The sequence below is a fragment of the Dendrobates tinctorius genome, unplaced genomic scaffold (assembly GCF_039654945.1).
Source record: "Dendrobates tinctorius isolate UK_male_01 unplaced genomic scaffold, ASM3965494v1 ptg000086l, whole genome shotgun sequence".
Classification (NCBI taxonomy): domain Eukaryota; kingdom Metazoa; phylum Chordata; class Amphibia; order Anura; family Dendrobatidae; genus Dendrobates; species Dendrobates tinctorius.
In genome coordinates, this window is record NW_027361754.1 from 10,911,465 (window position 1) to 10,930,021 (window position 18,557).

Here is an 18,557-nt window from a genome sequence, read left to right on the forward strand (position 1 = left end):
TGCTCATGGTGCAGAGTCATGTTGCTCATGGCACAGCCTAAAGAGGCTCATGGTAGAGAATCCTGGTGTTTATTCTAGAGCGTAAAGGTGATCATGGTCAATAATCAAGGTGTTCCTGATAAAGAATCTTAGCGCTCATAGTAGAGCCTAAAGGTACTCGTGGTAGATGTTAAAGATGCTCTTTGTTAAGGATAAAGGTTCTCATTGTTGAGGATAAAGGTGTTAGGAATGGCGGAATGCACTAAATAAAAATAAATAATAAAGTGCGCTCGCCGCTCGGGGTCCACCGTGCTAGGTAATGACAGAGGAGCAATATGGCGGCATAATGCGCACGGGTTCAACTTCACCCGAAGTGCGCAGAGTGGGCTCTGTTCACACACAGAGGCACCGCAACATAAACATACAAAAAACGCTGAGCCTGTTAGTGACACAGGCCTCAGGTAAATGCACACACGGTATCTGTTCACAGGAGCAGGACCTAAGACAGAGGAGCTGCGTCCCTCTAGACCTACCGTGTGTGCGGCATCACTACTGCGAGCGCCAAGAAGGGCTGCAACTGCAGCGCGGCGTAGGACACTGCCGCTCGACGACAAAGCTAGAAAGCAAGCGCAATGTCGGACGCTAGCGTAGAGGCGCAGTGTGCACAGTGGCCTAAGGCTTGCCACTGACTGGCGCTGACTGCTGAACTAATTCCCTATCCACATATGTAATATCAGAGGGAAGGGGTTTTATAATGAGCCAGTCACCAGAATCATACATCCGTCACTATTCACACATAGCAAGTATAGTCTATACTAGCGCATGGCCGAACGGTCAAGCATGCTTTTTATAGCCATGTGGGACCTTCCAGATCTCCGAGATGGACCAATGAGATCTGGAGCAGGACCTGGGCACATGACTCCCGATCTCCAATGGGAGATCGCCTCGTGAGCAAGTGTGGCGCCCCCAGGGTTATGGTCGCCACAGTGGCTTTGCCTTCCTCCAGGGGAGGGTAATGCCAGGCTTGGAGGCAATGATGGGTCTCTCTCGCAGTCAATCTATGCATGCAACACAGTTCCACTCCAGGCCAGCAGGGGGAACTCTGAACCAGGATTAAGGGGAGGAGTGCTCTCTGAGGGCCAAGAAGAGGGGGTGGTTAGTTAGTTAGTCTGCGGAGGGTGAAGTATGCAGATGTGTGGAAGGAGCACTGAGATAGAGCTGAGAGGAAAAGCTCATCTCTGGAGAGAGCACATGAACTGGAGCCTGGTCTCCACGGTTGTACGGATACTAACGGTCCTTCACCAGACACCAGAGGAGTAGGAGGCTGTTAATGCCCTACTCCCATCTAAGACTTGAGGGCACAACAGCAGCTTGGATAGTGAGCCAGGACTCAGGAGAGAGGAGTCCCCGAGAGAGGCTACAACTGTCTGCTGTGCAAGTGAGGTTCTTGAGAACATCTGTCCGGAGGAACTCCAGTGTAACTCAGTACTGGGAGTACTTCATTCGAATAAGCACTAGTAAGGAGACTGCACAACCCATCTGCTGAGAGAGAATCCCTGAATTGCTTCCAGGCTAGCCTGCTCCAATACCATCTGTAATCAGGACCTGGACTGCAGTTATCAAGTAAAGTTACAGAAATTGCACCCCGCTGTGTCTTGTCTGCTTCCTACCTTTCCGGCACCGCTACATCCCCATGCCAACCACATCTACACTGCCCTGGGACTACAGCTTCACTTGTGGGAAGCTTTTACATCTTTGCTGCGCCATACCACCAGTCCCAGCGGATCTGCATGCAGCGTCGGCTTAACACCTCCCTTGCCGAGCACCACAGGTGGCGTCATGAACTATTCATTCAAACCATTACATTCCCCCATTACTTGGGCGCCCAGGGCCACGGACCGGGTCCCCACTGCTGTGACAAATCCCGCTGATACCGGCCCGGTACCGAGTACCTCACAGCCCTGGGAGGGCGACCCACATGCCCAGTAGGAGCACAGAGGGACTTAGTCTCTGGAGCGGTCTGCTGCAAAGTAATCTCCTCTGCAGTAGAAAGACAACAGGAGACCCCAGAATGTGAGGCTCTGGATTCCTGCAGAGCAGATGCAGAAACCTGACGCCTAACAAAAGGTGCTCATTCTAGAGTCTACATGCTCATTGTAGAGAATCATGGTGCTCATGCTAGAGCTTAGAGCGTAAAAGATGCTCCTGGTTAAGGCTAGAGGTTCTCATGGTTGAAGATAAAGGTGTTTATGCTAGCGCCTACATGGACATGGTAGAGTTTCATGGTGCTCATGGTAGAGCCTAAAAGTGCTTATGGTCTAACTAGTGTCCTGTTGCTACTTGTTACATGTCTCAACACAAGTCAACTTAGTTTCTATCTTTATGTAGCAGTAATAATATTTTTTACATACAACTGTCATTCAGTGTCAAAATAGTAGTGAAGGGTTAAAGGCAAACTCCAAGATATTGTTAAATCCTCCGAACATAGAAGATTTATATTATTAGGATACCATTCCTTCGGAGATGGGCAGGTGTCCAATTTGCTACCCTGGGCACTGGACTAGAGTACAGATAAGGGGTAGGGGAAAGGAAAAAACAGGATAAGGGAAGGTAACAGAGATGATATATAGAATATTACTCCAGATTAATAGGCAAAATGAATCCATGATTTCCTGAATAAATGGAGTCACCCACATAAAATGAACTGGTGTCAGAGTATCATCCCGGTATGCAATCAATACAAAACGCAGGAAACATGGAAATTGTGGATAAGATGATAAGCAGCCAATGGGCAGAGTGTGAGTGGGTTGGCACCGGAGGGGCACGAGATATAAGGACAGGACTATAGCACAGTCCTAGAAGGAAGCGTACAAGACTCACCAGGGCAGGAGAAGCAGGGAGATGGATTACAAGCGCAGCGCCTGCCTGGGATTACTCATGATCCTCGTCTTCTGCAATGAGCAAGCGAGAGCCAAACCTATGAGTAGCCTGCAGGTGAGACCCACGTGCCACCCATTATATATCACAGCCAATTCTAGACATTGTATTTGGATCTTCCTAATATTCCTGGTTGGACTGAGAAGGAGAGAAATATTTAGTTGTCCTTACAGTCCTTGTGTTTTCCGATCGGTGGCTCTCCAGCTGTTGGGAAACTACAACTCCCAGCATGATCCCCACAACCTAGGATTGTAGTTTCACAAACGCTAGAGAGCCGCAGATTGAAAACCGCAACTGTGATCTGGCCAGTCAACTATGGTGGCTTTTCTCCCAAATGAAGCCATGTCGTAGCGCCATAATCTACGGATACGTTTTTAATATTCAGAGAACCATTGAGGTTCAGATAAAGTGTTTTTTTGGGCATTCATGAAGGGGATCATATGGTTTTTGCAATGGATAACAACAAATCCTTTTTATTATTTTTAGATACATACCTTGTCTTCTGTTTGCAGATGCTGCAGAGCTGTGTGTGTAAGATGTCATACAAGAGTTAGTTATTCCATGTAACTCCTGTGATTTTACATAGGACTGCACGTAATCCAGCTGCGTTATGTTGTACAAACAACACAGTTAGATGACATACTCAGCTCTGCTACATCTCTACAGGATGCGAGGGTAATATCATTACATATTAACCATGTGCTCTTGTAGAGTTTGTCCAGGTTACTGGAGGACAATTTTGACCGCTCCTATGGGTCTGATGAAGCTGATCATGGGGAGTTGGTACCAACTGACTCGCTGGATCAGCCGAACCCCGAAAACCAGTGGAACAGAAACAGGGCTGAGCAAATGGAAGGTTCCCACATAAATGACATCACCTTGCAGCAGCTGCTCAGCGACCCGGCAGGCGCCTCCAGGAGACTACGGCAGAGGAGCAAGAAGGGCTTTTCTAGGGGATGCTTTGGCGTGAAGCTGGACAGGATCGGGTCACTCAGTGGTCTCGGCTGCTGAGGTTTCCTGGTGAGTTGGTAAAAATCACAAGAGTTCACTATAGCACCCTGCAGTGGTCAGGGCATGTTAGGGGTTGTAGTTTCACAGCAGAGGCACAGATTGGTGACCACTGATGATCCCCCTTGTATTATATCCTATTTACTTTATGCAAAAGTGATGGTGGAAGCCCTGGTTACATCTCCATAAAAATTATGCTAAAAATTATCTATTCTATTATTTCTAAATACTGTTTTTCGGTGCTTACTTTGTATCCCTGTTCATACTGCACCCACACACACAAATGATACACCATTTAAAAGGTAAACTTGCCCCCTTCAGCAAGAAAATAGTCAAACAAACCACACGTCCATGATTTGATCACAAAATACAGTTTAAACATTAATTTTCATAAACCTGCAATAAGGAAAAATGACCTGTAGGTGGCACCACAGTACCCCAAAGCACACTACCACAATGCTGCTTACAGACATCACAAACAAATCCAAACATTGCCTTGGGGGCTTTCCAGCTTGCCGAACTGCTTGCCCAGCCTATTTTAGCCAAACTGGAGGATTGCACACTTCACTGCAGGTGACGCACATATGCAAACACATTTGTAAATATGAACTGCCTATTGAATTCCACACTTGCTCCATTCATACTCCACTCACACAAACAAATGATAGACCATTTGAAAGGTCAAATTACCTGCAGGTGGCAGCACATTACCCCAAAGCACACTACGACAAAGCTGCTTAAAGACATCACAAACAAATCCAAACATTTGCCTTGGGGTCTTTCCAGCTTGCTCAAGTGCTTGCCCAGTCTATTTAAGGTACATTGGAGGATTGCACACTTCACTGCAGGTGAGTCACATATGCAAACACATTTGTAAACATGCACTGCTTTTTCTCTGATTACCTCGCCCCATCACACAAATTATATACCATTTCAAAGGTAAACTTGCCCCTTCAGCAAGAAAAGAGCCAAACAAACCACACCTTCACAATTTTCACTAAATACAGTTTAAACATTCATTTTCATAAACCTGCAGAAAGGCACAATGACCTGCAGGTGGCACCTCAACTGGAAGACATTTCTTTGCCACTATTTATCAAACCAATTTATTGTATTACCAATCTACATATATAAATACCTGTCTGTGTTCATCATCTCATGAAATACATTTACATTTGACCAGCTTGCTTTTTCTGAAATTGCCTGCACCCTCAACGACCAACGTGCAAAAATTTCGCATGGGCCAAGCTAGTATCTGTAAAGTCAAAAAGAGGCAAAATCAAGTTCAGTTATTGTTTTTACGGAATTTATTTGGGGGTAGAATGTGAATATTTGCAGCGGCTCAAAGATCAAATGTATAAAACATTCATCAACAAATTTTCTTTATATTTTCCTCCATCAAACAGTATTTTTTTTTTTGTTTTTTTTAAAGACAAAGCAGGCATGGTGTAGGGTTTAAGATGAGCCAAAGTTACAAAGCAGTCTGGAGCATTTGGTAACCTGAACTCTTAATCTAAGAAAAATACTTTAAAAATGTCCCTGATAGTGCAAGAACCCTTGTATCCATAAAGATGATAGATAGATGATAGATAATAAATAAATAGATAGATAGATACCATAGATAGATAGATAGATAGATAGATAGATAGATAGATAGATAGATAGATAGATAGAAGAAAAAAATTGAACAGCACCGTATAGATGAATTCAGGGTGCAGGGCCCTCAAATATCCATTTGTATAATTAATAAAAAAAAGGAGGCAGCACTCCAATAAATGATGAAAAAAGTGGACTTTATTAGCCTATATGGTGTGGCAACGTTTCGGCAGTGACCAGCCTTTCTCAAGCCTTTCTTGAGAAAGGCTGGTCACAGACAAAAATGTTGCCACACCATATGGGCGAGATAATAGATAGATAATAGAAAGATAGATAGATAGATAGATAGATAGATAGATAGATAGATAGAAAAAAAGGGAAACAGCACAGTACTTAGCTTCAGGTGCCTGGCCCCTGGCAGAAAGTCCCGTTTTCAGCCAGAATATCCAATATTCATTCCAAATAAAGGCAGCACTCCACAGTAGATCTTTCAAGTGGTAGTGAGTTTATTCAGCCCACATATCAAGGCAACGTTTCGGCTCAACTGAGCCTTTCTCAAGCCTTTATTGAGAAAGGCTCAGTTGAGCCGAAACGTTGCCTTGATATGTGGGCTGAATAAACTCACTACCACTTGAAAGATCTACTGTGGAGTGCTGCCTTTATTTGGAATGAATATTGGATAGATAGATAGATAGATAGATAGATAGATAGGATAGATAATAGATAGATAGATATTTGGTAGCCCAAATATAAAAGCTTCCATATATCGTTTCCATTATCTATCTGATCTATCTACTGAAAACAGATAACAGCAGTTTGGAGAGTTCTCAGTCTTTGGGGTAAGGTAATAGACAGTAGGTGTTTGGTGCCGGGCTGTTGGCATTCTCTTCCTATCACCCAGATGCCTTTATCTCTCCTGTCTTCTTGATCTCTCATAGACTTTCTATGTGATTTCCCTTTCTAGCAGTAACTGACAGCCTGGCAGGAAGATCTGAGCAATTACCGCTGTCCAGGGTGCTGAAACCATGTGGTGCCCCCTCAGCCGCCCCTGCTGGGAAGGGTTAAATGAGGGGTCTGCAAACAGAACATCACTTTAATTAACCTATAATGATGTTACAGAGCCAAGCTAGTCGACATTCTAGATGTAGCAGAGCTAAACTAGTCAGGTGTAGCAGAGCTATATTAGTCAGGTGTAGCAGAGCTATATTAGTCAGGTGTAGCAGAGCTAAACTAGTCAGGTGTTGCAAAGCTAAACTTGTCAGGTGTAGCAGAACTAATCTAGTCAGGTGTAGCAGTGCTAAACTTGTCAGGTGTAGCAGAGCTAATCTAGTCAGGTGTAGCAGAGCTAAGTTAGTCAGATGTAGCAGAGCTAAACTAGTCAGATGTAGCAGAGCTAAACTAGTCAGGTGTAGCAGAGCTAAGCTACTCAGGTGTAGCAGAGCTAAGCTAGTCAGGTGTAGCAGAGCTAAACTAGTTAGATGTAGCAGAGCTAAACTAATCAGGTGTAGCAGAGCTAAGCTAGGTAGATGTGTCAATGCCAATTTTGGCAGATAGAAGCTGCTATGCCAAATTTGCCAGTATTGCTAATATATAGCAGAGCCCAAAGTGCTAGTAGTAGCAGAGTTAATATTTTAAGATCTAGCTGAGCTAACCTCTGTCTAAAGTCCTAGATATCTTGGTCTATTTTCTGTAGGCAGCTAAACTCAGTAAGTTCTCATGATGTTGTTACATTACTAACTCCACTACATCTGTGCAGCTATTCCAGAGGTGGACGAGTCTAAAAATGAACAGAAAGGAAAGGGAAGAGTTTGCCTGTAAGACACCGATGACGGCCTCTGTGCCAGATTGTGGCCCAGGTCTCCCCTGTTACTATCTGCACTAATCCTAATTGTTCTCCTCCTCTCACTTTGTCTTCTTACAGGTTAAACACGTCTCATACTCTCACATGCCAGCCATTAGCCTGGTCCACAACCAACACCCTGCACGTTGTGCTTGTGCCATCGCCCACCTATGGGTGCCATCTGGGTTCCCAGCTCCACAGAATGGTCATTATTTTGGAAGACCCAAGATTAGATTTTTTGGACTCTGTTCTGTGTGTCGTTGCTTGTAGATGTGACAATAAAGCTGTTTCCATGTTTGTAGTTCTGTTTTCTTTTTCCAGGGCCATAATGCGGCTTTTTAGCCCTGGAGTATTGGGGTAAAGCTGTGATCGGTGACTGCAGCTCACTGCATTGCCTGATGGAGTCTCTGGGAGTCTGAGATCTCCAGGGATCTGCTCCTATTTACACCTAAGCTGCGGCTCTGCCTGCTCAGATCGGCTCCTGTGTACTAGCACAAGCTCAGCAAGAAGAGACAGAGAACATACAAGCAATTGTAAGAAGAAAGAGAAGAGCTGAGACATATGGGCCCCAGATTGGGGCAGCCCCGAGACCGCCATTCATAAATGCAATTCAATTGGCACAATTTGTGTCATTTTTTCCAATTTCTAAACTGATGCATTAATCTCCTTTATACCATCCACCCAAAACACCAGACCCTAAGAGCACAGATCCTAATCAGGCACCACAGACCACCAGGGATGCCATTATGAATCCCTCCCTGCCCTATAGTACCAGGAATGTCTGCACTAATCCCTTTAATACCTTTCACCATTAACCTAAATGGGCATTAACACTTCACTGCCCCAGACCATCAGGGATGCTTGTAATAAACCCTTTATTACCCTATACTTAGTATAAGGCCTGGGTCACACTAACCGACGCAAAATACGGTCAGTAGTTTACATGCGTAATACGGATGAATGGCCCCTAAACAGTGCTCCGTATGTCATCCGTAATCAAGGTGTGGTCGCGTATTTTGCGCATGTGAGCATCCGTATGTAATCCGTATGGCATCCGTATGGCGAGATTTTCTCGCAGGCTTGCAAAATGGACGTATAATGGAGCCCTATGACAGGTTTTATAACAGAAACCAAAGAATAGATATAGACACATAGAATGCATATATATATATATGTATTCTATGTGTATATATCTATTCTTTCGTTTGTGTTATTAAACCTGTCAGTGTGAGTTTACTGTATAGCGCACTGAATTGTCGGCTTTTCTAAAAGACACCAGGTGCGTATTTCTCGCAAGTCACATGTGTGCTCCGTGTGTAATCCGTATTTTTTGCGCACCCATAGATTTGCATTGGCGTACTACGGGCGTAGTACTCTGACAATCGTAGCATGCTGCGATTGGCACGGAGCGTAGAATACGGATGAGAAATATACGGCTGGTGCGAGGGACCCCATAGAGAATCATTGGTCCGTGTCTAATGCGTGCTTTTAGCGCCTCTCACTCTCCCGTATTTCTCGCCAGTGTGACTCCGGCCTTACCCTAGACTACCAGGAATGCTCACATTAACCTTTTCTATATCCTAGACCAGGAGGAAAGGTGATACTAACCCTAATTACCCTACACTAAAAGAGACGATAACAATATCCTCTTTCTTATCAAAAACAAGGGACGATAAAAAGACCCCCCTGGACACCCTAGACCACCAGGGATTCTGAGAGTAATTCACTTCTCTAGATCATCAGGAAAGTTGTCATTAACCTCTTCACTACACCAGCAGTAACCTATACTCATACCACATTAGTAGCCCAGTACACCCCGGGGTTGGGGAAATTTTGGATTCTGTTCCTAAACTTATTGGAGCCAGGGACCTAGAATTGAAGGGGTCCCATAATAAAAGGATCAACTGGGTCCCATCATGGTGCTGGGTTTGCCACCCAGGATAGAAGAGCACAATGTCCCCCCCCCTCCAAACCTGTTACCTTGGGCCAGTTTTTCTCCCCTTTTCTTACAATGAAATTCCATTACAGAGGGGAGTCTTGAACAGGTTGTTTCCGTCCTGCACCATAGAACATGTGGCCCCCTCTCTGCTAGGGCCCCTAAGCAGCTCTGTGCACAAGAATAGTCAAATAAATCGTTATAGAAAAGGGCAAAACTATGAAGTATCATCAATGGAGATGTCAGGAGGGTGGTCGGTTTTATCAGCCCCTCACAGACCGAGGGGGTTCGCAGCGGAATTTATGGCTTTCTGGTAGAATAAGAGGATGTCAGAATGAAGGATGAATATTTGGTTTTGTCTCTTTTTCTAATCAACACTATAAGAAGAGTCACAATGGCTCAATGAGAGGAGACCAGATGTTCTTCCCCAGAACTGACAGCTGCAGGGCCCCGCGGGCCCCATCGCTCACATCAGGCAGATGCGGAGAATCGTCACAGGGTATCAATTATGTGCAGCATCCAATGACTCACCCTGAGTGATCCCCCACTATACACTATATACAGTCCGCAGTCAGAATGAAGGGCTCAACTAGCAATTCCCCAATGTTATGCCATCACTGGCATCTCTCCCTGTAGACCAGTAAAGGGGCTGACAAGATAATGACGCCTACAGCTGCTGTGTCGTAGTCTGTGCTCAGGCCGCAGACTGATACACGAGGCTATATGGGGATGTGCGGGGATTCTGGTGTGATGGAAATCAAAAATGATTGCGTTATACTGGACTGTGCCGGAGCAAATCTGCTAGATTCAGGACGGGGCTGCAAATCCCTGATCTGAGTATCAGACCCCCAATCTCAGGATTTCCTGGGGAACCTGCAGTCCAGGGGTGGATGCACCACTGGTGCAACCCAAGAAGTAAGGGCCCCATGTCCACTACCACAGCAAGGGGAAATTTTGTATTAACGAGATATTGGACTGCAAAAGGCCCATATAATGTTCCCGTACACGGCCCCTTTACATCTGTGTCCACCAGTCAGGCAACCTTGGTAGGAGATAATGTGATTTAAAAAAAACCCTTTAGAAATAATATCAACAATCCTTTGCAAAAAGTATTATGCCTGTAGTGGATTTCAGCTGTTAGCAATAATAATAGTTTCCATTCACTGACACCAAGCAGAGATCCTGAAAAACACAAGATATATTAGAATGTTGCGGAACTGTTCATTATATAAAGGGTCATGCCCAACTGGAAAAGATGATTGCTAGCGCTCTGACCCCTGGGGCCCCAACTGATTCCCAAAACTGGGCTCTAAAATGTGCCATTAGATGAGGGCAGTGCGGCATTTTTTCATCAACAATTCCACCGACAATGAATATAGTAGGAGCATGTAATCTAATTGGGCATCACAGAGCCCCGTACTCAGGATAGTTGGGTGTCCCAGCTGTCAGATTCCACACCGATCAACAAGTTATCACCTATCCTGTCCTTTCTATAGCAGATGTTCAAAACTCTGCGCTGATTAATTTCTTAATAAATCTGATTAATTTCTTAATATATCGTCATAGTGGCTGGAGCTTTACTTTTAGGACACAGAACTCCAAATGTTCCTCAAAACAAAGGAAATCAGATTAAATTCTCATTTCCTTCAGCTGCCAGCGGTTACGATTCTGCAGCACAGGAATAGGGTAGAAGGGGGGAAAACTGACCCTGCACTGCGACTAGGCTGATGCCCTACGATGGAGTGGGCGACCCATTCCTGCGAATAGACCCACCGACGATCCTAGGTTAATCTCAAGAGAAGACCTATAGATCGGGGTAAAGGGGTCCCTGAAAGATCTAAGGACTGGGTAGAAAAACGGGTCACCTTCTAAAAGAAAACACAGAAGGCTGCAGAAACAAACTGAAAACAGAAACTAAGACTAGCAGAACCAGAGGTCCCAGAACTGCACTAATTAAATGTCATGATCCCAGTGCGGGTTTTTGAGCTGCACACCGGGGGTTAATGTCTGGAGCTGTGCAGGTTTTGACCTGCACACTTGGGGTTAATGATTGTGGCCTCTTTCTGGTTCTGGGAGAGCTTCATAAACCCCTGGGTAGCTTCAATCCCTGCCAGTTATACTTTTGCCATTGGCCTAGTGTGCTGACCCCCTGTGCCTGTTTGTTGCTATAGCTTGTTTATATGGTTCTGACCCGATTCTGTTTCCCGTTGTGAGTTTGCCTGTTGATTTTGTACTGCGTTATTATCTGTGTATGACTCATTGCATGTGACCTGACCACTCTCTGCTCGCCCCTCTTGTACCTTGCAACTATCTGTGTATGACTCATTGCCTGTGACCTGGTTACTCTCTGCTCGCCCCCTTTGGTACCCTACAGCTATCTCTGTGTTTGACTCATTGGCTATGTCCTGACTATTCTCACTGTCTATGCTCCTTGGTAACTTTGTCTCGCAGTTACTCTGCTAGGAATTGTCTTGCAGCTCCTAGCTCTGTGGAGTTTAGGCCACGCCTCAAGCAGTCACGTGCTTCAGGTCCTGCAGCTCTGAAGTACGCATCTATTCGGTTGCTGCCCGCTCCACTGGTAGCTTTGAGCACTGTTCGCTTTACTCAGGACACGCGCACTGGCTCAGTGAGTAAGTTCAGTGCGGTGTCTCTGACATTATAACTGGCCCACAATTTTTTTTTTTTTTTTTTTCTCTTTCTCTCTCCTCACTTCTGCAGCATGGACCCAATGTGTGCTTTATCTGAGCAGGTGAAAAGCTTGACTCAGTCACTGCAGAAGCTTCGTTTTGAACACCAATCTCTGGCCCAGTCCCAACGGCGGGTTGAGGACTCAGTTCAGGGGGTACTTTCCGCTGGCTTCCAGCAGGTGGGGAATAGAGATGTCATTTTAGTCCCACCTGAATCCCTGGTTAAATTGCCAGATATATTTTCTGGTAACAAGGATGACTTCAGGGCATTTAAGGAGGGCTGTAAGCTTTTTTTTTCTTTGAGACCCCGCTCCTCTGGGGATGAGAAACAGAGGGTGGGGGTGGTGATGTCCCTGCTTAGGAGGTCCCCACAAGCCTGGGCGTTCTCGCTTTCCTCTTCTGCCCCTGAGAGAATGTCTGTGGATGCATTTTTTGAAGCCTTAGGGCTTATTTATGATGAGCCTGATAGAGTGCGGTTGGCTGAGGACAAAGTAATGAGTGTCTGTCAGGGGGGGCACTCGGCCGAATGGTTCTGTACTGAATTCAGACGTTGGGCAGCGGAGATTTCCTGGAGTGATGCCGCCCTTCGGGGGCTGTTCCACAGAGGCCTGTGTGAACGTCTGAAGGATGCTTTGGCACTTCATCCTCCGCCTGACTCCCTGGAGGATGCCATGGTCCAAGCGGTTCGCATGGATCGCAGGCTGCGGGCTAGAGGCATTATGCAACGGGAAACGCCCTTATTCTTCAGTGGAGATGAGACCCAGACTCTTCCTATGGCTATGGAGGTGAGCGCTGTCACCTGTGAGGGAAAAGAAAGAAGATGCCGCCGGGAAAAGCAGTTGTGCTTCTATTGTGGGAAATCTGGACATTGGAAGAAGGACTGCCCCTCCTGTCCGTCATCCTCCAAGATGGCGGGAAACGACTAGGTCTGGGTAGTAATCGAGGAGGCTACCCAGACCTTCAGGTACAATTTTCCTCATGTGCAAAAATGGTGCTGCAGGTGGAACTGGAACTTGGTTATGGTCCTGTTCAGACTACTGCTTTTATTGACTGCGGTTCGGCTGTGAACCTGATTGATACCAAGGTTATGACTCTTAATAAGATAGGGACAGTCAGGCTTCATGATCCTGTTAAACTTGTGGCAATTGACTCATCTCCTCTTAACCAAGACGGTATCTGTTGCAGGTCTGAACATTTTTCTCTAAAAGTGGGTTCCACTCATGTGGAGAAACTAAGTTGTCTGGTGCTAGATAACTTGCCTGCAGGACTGGTACTGGGGATGCCTTGGCTTCAACGCCATAATCCTACCATTGATTGGGTTACAGGGGAAATCACTCAATGGGGATGCAATAATAAATGTGGTAACCGGGGACATCTTGTTAACGCTGTTAAATCCGTGTCTGTGTCATCTGTCGATCTGGAAGGTATTCCGGAGTACCTGAAAGATTTCGAAGACGTTTTTTCCGAAAGTGAGGCTGAGGCGCTGCCACCACATAGACCCTATGATTGTGCCATTGATTTAGTACCCGGAGCCAAGTTACCTAAGGCTCGATTGTTCAATTTGTCTGGGCCTGAGCGCCAAGCCATGAAGGAGTACATAGCTGAGAGTCTCCGCAAAGGGCATATCAGGCCTTCTGTGTCACCTGTGGCAGCAGGGTTCTTCTTTGTGAAGAAAAAAGATGGTGGTTTGCGGCCGTGCCTCGACTTTCGGGAACTGAACAAGATAACGGTTAGGAACTCTTACCCGCTTCCCCTCATCCCAGACTTATGTAACCAGTTAGCTGGGGCCCAATGGTTCTCCAAGTTAGATCTGCGGGGGGCCTACAATCTGATAAGGGTTCGGGAAGGGGACGAGTGGAAAACGGCATTCCTCACATCAGAAGGACTCTTTGAGAACCTGGTAATGTCGTTTGGGTTAACTAATGCACCCGCTATTTTCCAAAATTTCATCAATGTTGTGTTTTCTGATCTGATAGGCCGTTTTGTTATTATTTATTTGGATGATATTTTGGTGTATTCCCCGGACAGTCAATCTCACTTGCAACATCTAAAGACAGTTCTCCAGAGACTCAGGGAGAACCAATTGTTCGCCAAATTGGAAAAATGTTCATTTTTTGTACAGGAGCTGTCTTTTTTGGGGTTGATTGTGTCCTGTGAGGGGTTTCGTATGGATCCTAAGAAGGTGCTGGCGATCGCTGACTGGGTTCAGCCTCGAGATCTCAAGGGGCTCCAGCGCTTCTTAGGATTTGCGAACTATTACCGGAGATTCATTAAAGGTTTCTCACAAGTGGTGAAACCACTCACGGATCTTACCCAGAAGGGAGCTGATGTAAAAAATTGGTCTGTACTCGCTAAGGAATCCTTCTCAGCGATTAAGAAGTGTTTTATGTCTGCCCCGGTGTTGGTGCAACCTGACCCGTCCAAACCATTCATTGTGGAGGTGGATGCTTCTGAAGTGGGGGTGGGGGCTGTGCTGTCCCAGGGTCCGGCCACCCTTACCAATCTCAAACCCTGTGCCTTCTTCTCCAAGAAGTTCTCTTCAGCTGAGAAAAACTATGATGTAGGCAATAGAGAACTTCTTGCGGTCAAGCTGGCGTTTGAGGAATGGAGGCACTTTTTGGAAGGGGCGGCTCACCCTATCACGGTTGTCACGGATCACAAAAATTTGGCATACCTTGAATCTGCTAAGAGGCTTACTCCTAGACAGGCCCGTTGGTCACTTTTTTTTTCACGATTTCAGTTCTCAATTACTTTTCGACCGGGGTCCAAAAATGTTAAAGCGGATGCCCTGTCCAGAAGTTTTGATCCAGTGTCTCCCCCTGAGCTGCCGTCCTCCATTCTTCCCCCAGGGGTGGTAGTGGCGGGGGTCTCAACTGAGTTGGAACAAGAAATCCTAAGGGCTCAGGCCCTAGCTCCGGCAACCAGGCCAAGCGATAAACTGTTTGTTCCAGATTCATTGCAGCCTAGACTTCTGCAGGAGTTTCATGATTCTAGGCTGAGTGCTCATCCAGGTATCACGGCCACTAGAGAGGCAGTAGCCAGGGGTTTTTGGTGGCCTTCGTTAAGGTCCGATGTCAAGGAATTTGTTTCTGCTTGTGGCATATGTGCCCGTTCCAAAAGCTCGCATAACCGACCGGCTGGGGAACTCATACCTTTACCGGTTCCTGATAGGCCATGGACTCATCTTTCCATGGATTTTATTACCGGCCTTCCACCTTCCAGGGGCAATACCGTGATCTAGGTGGTGGTGGATAGGTTTTCTAAACAGGCCCATTTCATTCCCTTGGCAGCATTACCTTCAGCAGAAACGTTGTCAAGATTGTTTGTGCAGCATGTGGTCCGATTGCATGGGGTACCCCTGAATCTTGTGTCTGACAGAGGTGTGCAGTTTGTGGCCAAATTTTGGAGGGCGTTCTGTATGAAATTGGGCATCTCACTCTCCTTCTCGTCGGCATATCACCCGGAGAGTAATGGTCAGACAGAACGCACCAATCAATCCCTGGAGCAAATTCTCAGGTGTCTGACCTCCGCCAGACAGGAGGATTGGTGTGATGCTTTACCGTTGGCTGAATTCGCTTTTAACAACCGGGTGAGTCAGTCCACCAACATGTCCCCATTCCTGATTAACTATGGCTTTAATCCGCATTTTGGGGAGTTTTCTCGGGTGGATTCCGGTTGTCCAGGAGCAGAGGGGTCCGTTCAACGGTTAAAAGACCTCTGGGCTGAGGTCCAGCGTAATATCTCTCGAGCCCAGGGGAGATACAAATATTTTGCGGACAAAAAGAGAGCCTCGGGAGACATGTTTCAGGTGGGAGAGAAGGTTTGGCTCTCCACGCGTAACATCAACTTAAAGGTACCATCAGTTAAGTTGGGACCAAAGTTCATTGGTCCGTACGAGATTATGGAGATAGTCAACCCTGTGGCATATAGGTTGCGTCTCCCCGCCTCCTTAAAAATATCTAATGTGTTCCATAAGTCTCTGTTGAAACCAGCAGGATCTGTCAAAGAGAACTCTGAGACTGTTGTTCCTCCAGTGCTGGTGGAGGGTCAACTGGAGTATGAGGTCGGACATATTGTGGACTCTCGGCGGGTGCGCCGCTCTTTGCAGTACCTGGTCCACTGGAAGGGATATGGACCAGAAGAGCGCTCATGGGTCCCTGCTCGCTTGGTACATGCAGATCGCCTGGTTCAGGCGTTCCATGCCAAGTACCCGGGGAAGCCTGGGGGTCCGGAGGCCCCCCGTTGAGAGGGGGGTACTGTCATGATCCCAGTGCGGGTTTTTGAGCTGCACACCGGGGGTTAATGTCTGGAGCTGTGCAGGTTTTGACCTGCACACTTGGGGTTAATGATTGTGGCCTCTTTCTGGTTCTGGGAGAGCTTCATAAACCCCTGGGTAGCTTCAATCCCTGCCAGTTATACTTTTGCCATTGGCCTAGTGTGCTGACCCCCGTGTGCCTGTTTGTTGCTATAGCTTGTTTATATGGTTCTGACCCGATTCTGTTTCCCGTTGTGAGTTTGCCTGTTGATTTTGTACTGCGTTATTATCTGTGTATGACTCATTGCATGTGACCTGACCACTCTCTGCTCGCCCCTCTTGTACCTTGCAACTATCTGTGTATGACTCATTGCATGTGACCTGACTACTCTCTGCTCACCCCCTTTGGTACCCTACAGCTATCTCTGTGTGTGACTCATTGGCTACGTCCTGACTATTCTCACTGTCTATCCCCTTGGTAACTTTGTCTCGCAGTTACTCTGCTAGGAATTGTCTTGCAGCTCCTAGCTCTGTGGAGTTTAGGCCACGCCTCTAGCAGTCACGTGCTTCAGGCCCTGCAGCTCTGAAGTACGCATCCATTCGGTTGCTGCCCGCTCCACTGGTAGCTTTGAGCACTTTTCGCTTTACTCAGGACACGCGCACTGGCTCAGTGAGCAAGTTCAGTGCGGTGTCTCTGACATTAAACACACAGAAGGCAAAGCAGGGCTCCAAGCCAGAAATCAAGTTGATTAACACTGTTGTCCAGCAAGCAATGGGAGACAGGTGCCGGTTAATAAAGGGTGATACAATCACCTGACCAAAGGCAAACCCAGCACCAGAGGAAAAAGACCAGCAGCCAGAACACTACAAGAAAATGGCGGATAGTCACAAACTGAGCATATCCAAACACCAGCAGAGGGAGCAGTTTGCATGCTTCTTATACATAGACCTCTGTATACAGCTCTTTGCTGCTCATCCCTTTACATCTGTATCCATGCAGGGAGATATAATATTAAATGAATCAGTTTGCCTATTATTAAGCTTTCATTTATTAAAGTGACCCTGCATCTTGCAGAAAGAGCCACAATCACTATAAAACGACCGCCTGCTGCCCTTTACACGATCTGCGACATTACACGTATTACCAGGAACACGACGATATTATAACGAAGCCGCTTCCAGTAATGTATGAGTCAAACAAACAGAAAAATGAGATTCTTCTACTTATTAAAAATCCTCTCTTGATAAATGGGGCCGATATCTGACGCTGTAGGATTATGCTATGAGAGGTGCTCTGGGTCCAGGACCTCGCACGGTCCCTGATAGGCCAATTATATGAACATTAAGGAGCATAAATCTTATTATGCACGGCCTCCATGCCTCCCCTCCAGTTTCTTTCTCTGTGTTTATTGCTATGAAATTTGCTTTGCCAGTTTGTAACATCATTATTTTATGCCTGCAGTGCAATACACAAAAGTATCAGTATCTTGGAGGATGACGTCAAGGTTATGCTCACAGATACACTGAATATTTTCATGCAGTTTTTGAAAGTGGGCTTTGGGGGAATCTGGGATTTTTTTAAAGGAGTCTATGGGGTTCCCAGATAAAGAGTGCTCATGACGAACATCCTTAATACTTAAAATGAATGTCCACTTTGTAATGCAATATCATACACAGGTTAGACCGCAGTTGTTTTCCTTTTTGTTTTTGCAGAGCTTTAAATTCTATAGATTTAGGCAGGAATGATAAAGGATTTACTACCTGCAGCCACCACTAGGGGGAGCTTACTGCAGGCTTGAAGATTGAACACTGGTAACACAGTATGCGGTAAACTCATAAACTCCCCCTAGAGGTGGCAGCAGGAACTGTGCCAGCTATATCTTTATGGTTATACAAAGGATGTGTTGTTATTTTGTACACAGCTTTCCATGACTCCTGAATAGCAAATACACCTACTTATTCCAGATAATGGTGGCTATATAAATTTGGAGTTGGGGGTTGTCTCTCCACCCTGTCTCTGACTTCTGCACACAGGATGTGAGACTATAAGTAACCGGTCTTACAGTGATGATGCTGCGCTGCCTATTGAGTCTGGTAACGTTGCTTGCTGAATTGGTCATCAGCACAGGACTCGCACCAAACTGCATGTCTTAAAGGGAGCAAAACCAAAGGAAAAAACAATGTATGCATATACCCTAATAAAAATAAATAAGTAAAAAAGCAAGTGCATTAAATAACATAGGGTACTTAGTAAACACTATTTTGATCAAAAAAGTATAAAGCTGTCCCACCACGACAAGGTGTACCCATTTGAGACAG

General features: G+C 46.0%; 1 protein-coding gene across 1 annotated transcript; it reads left to right on the forward strand.

Moving 5' to 3' along the window:
* The first annotated feature begins 2,819 nt into the window (after positions 1 to 2,819).
* Positions 2,820 to 7,661, forward strand: LOC141097676 (C-type natriuretic peptide 1-like). The gene is made up of 3 exons (XM_073585037.1): positions 2,820 to 2,973; positions 3,628 to 3,936; positions 7,442 to 7,661. Exons 1-2 carry the CDS (start codon positions 2,881 to 2,883, stop codon positions 3,925 to 3,927), a joined length of 393 nt encoding a protein of 130 aa, XP_073441138.1. The 5' UTR covers positions 2,820 to 2,880; the 3' UTR covers positions 3,928 to 3,936; positions 7,442 to 7,661.
* Positions 7,662 to 18,557: the final 10,896 nt, after the last annotated feature.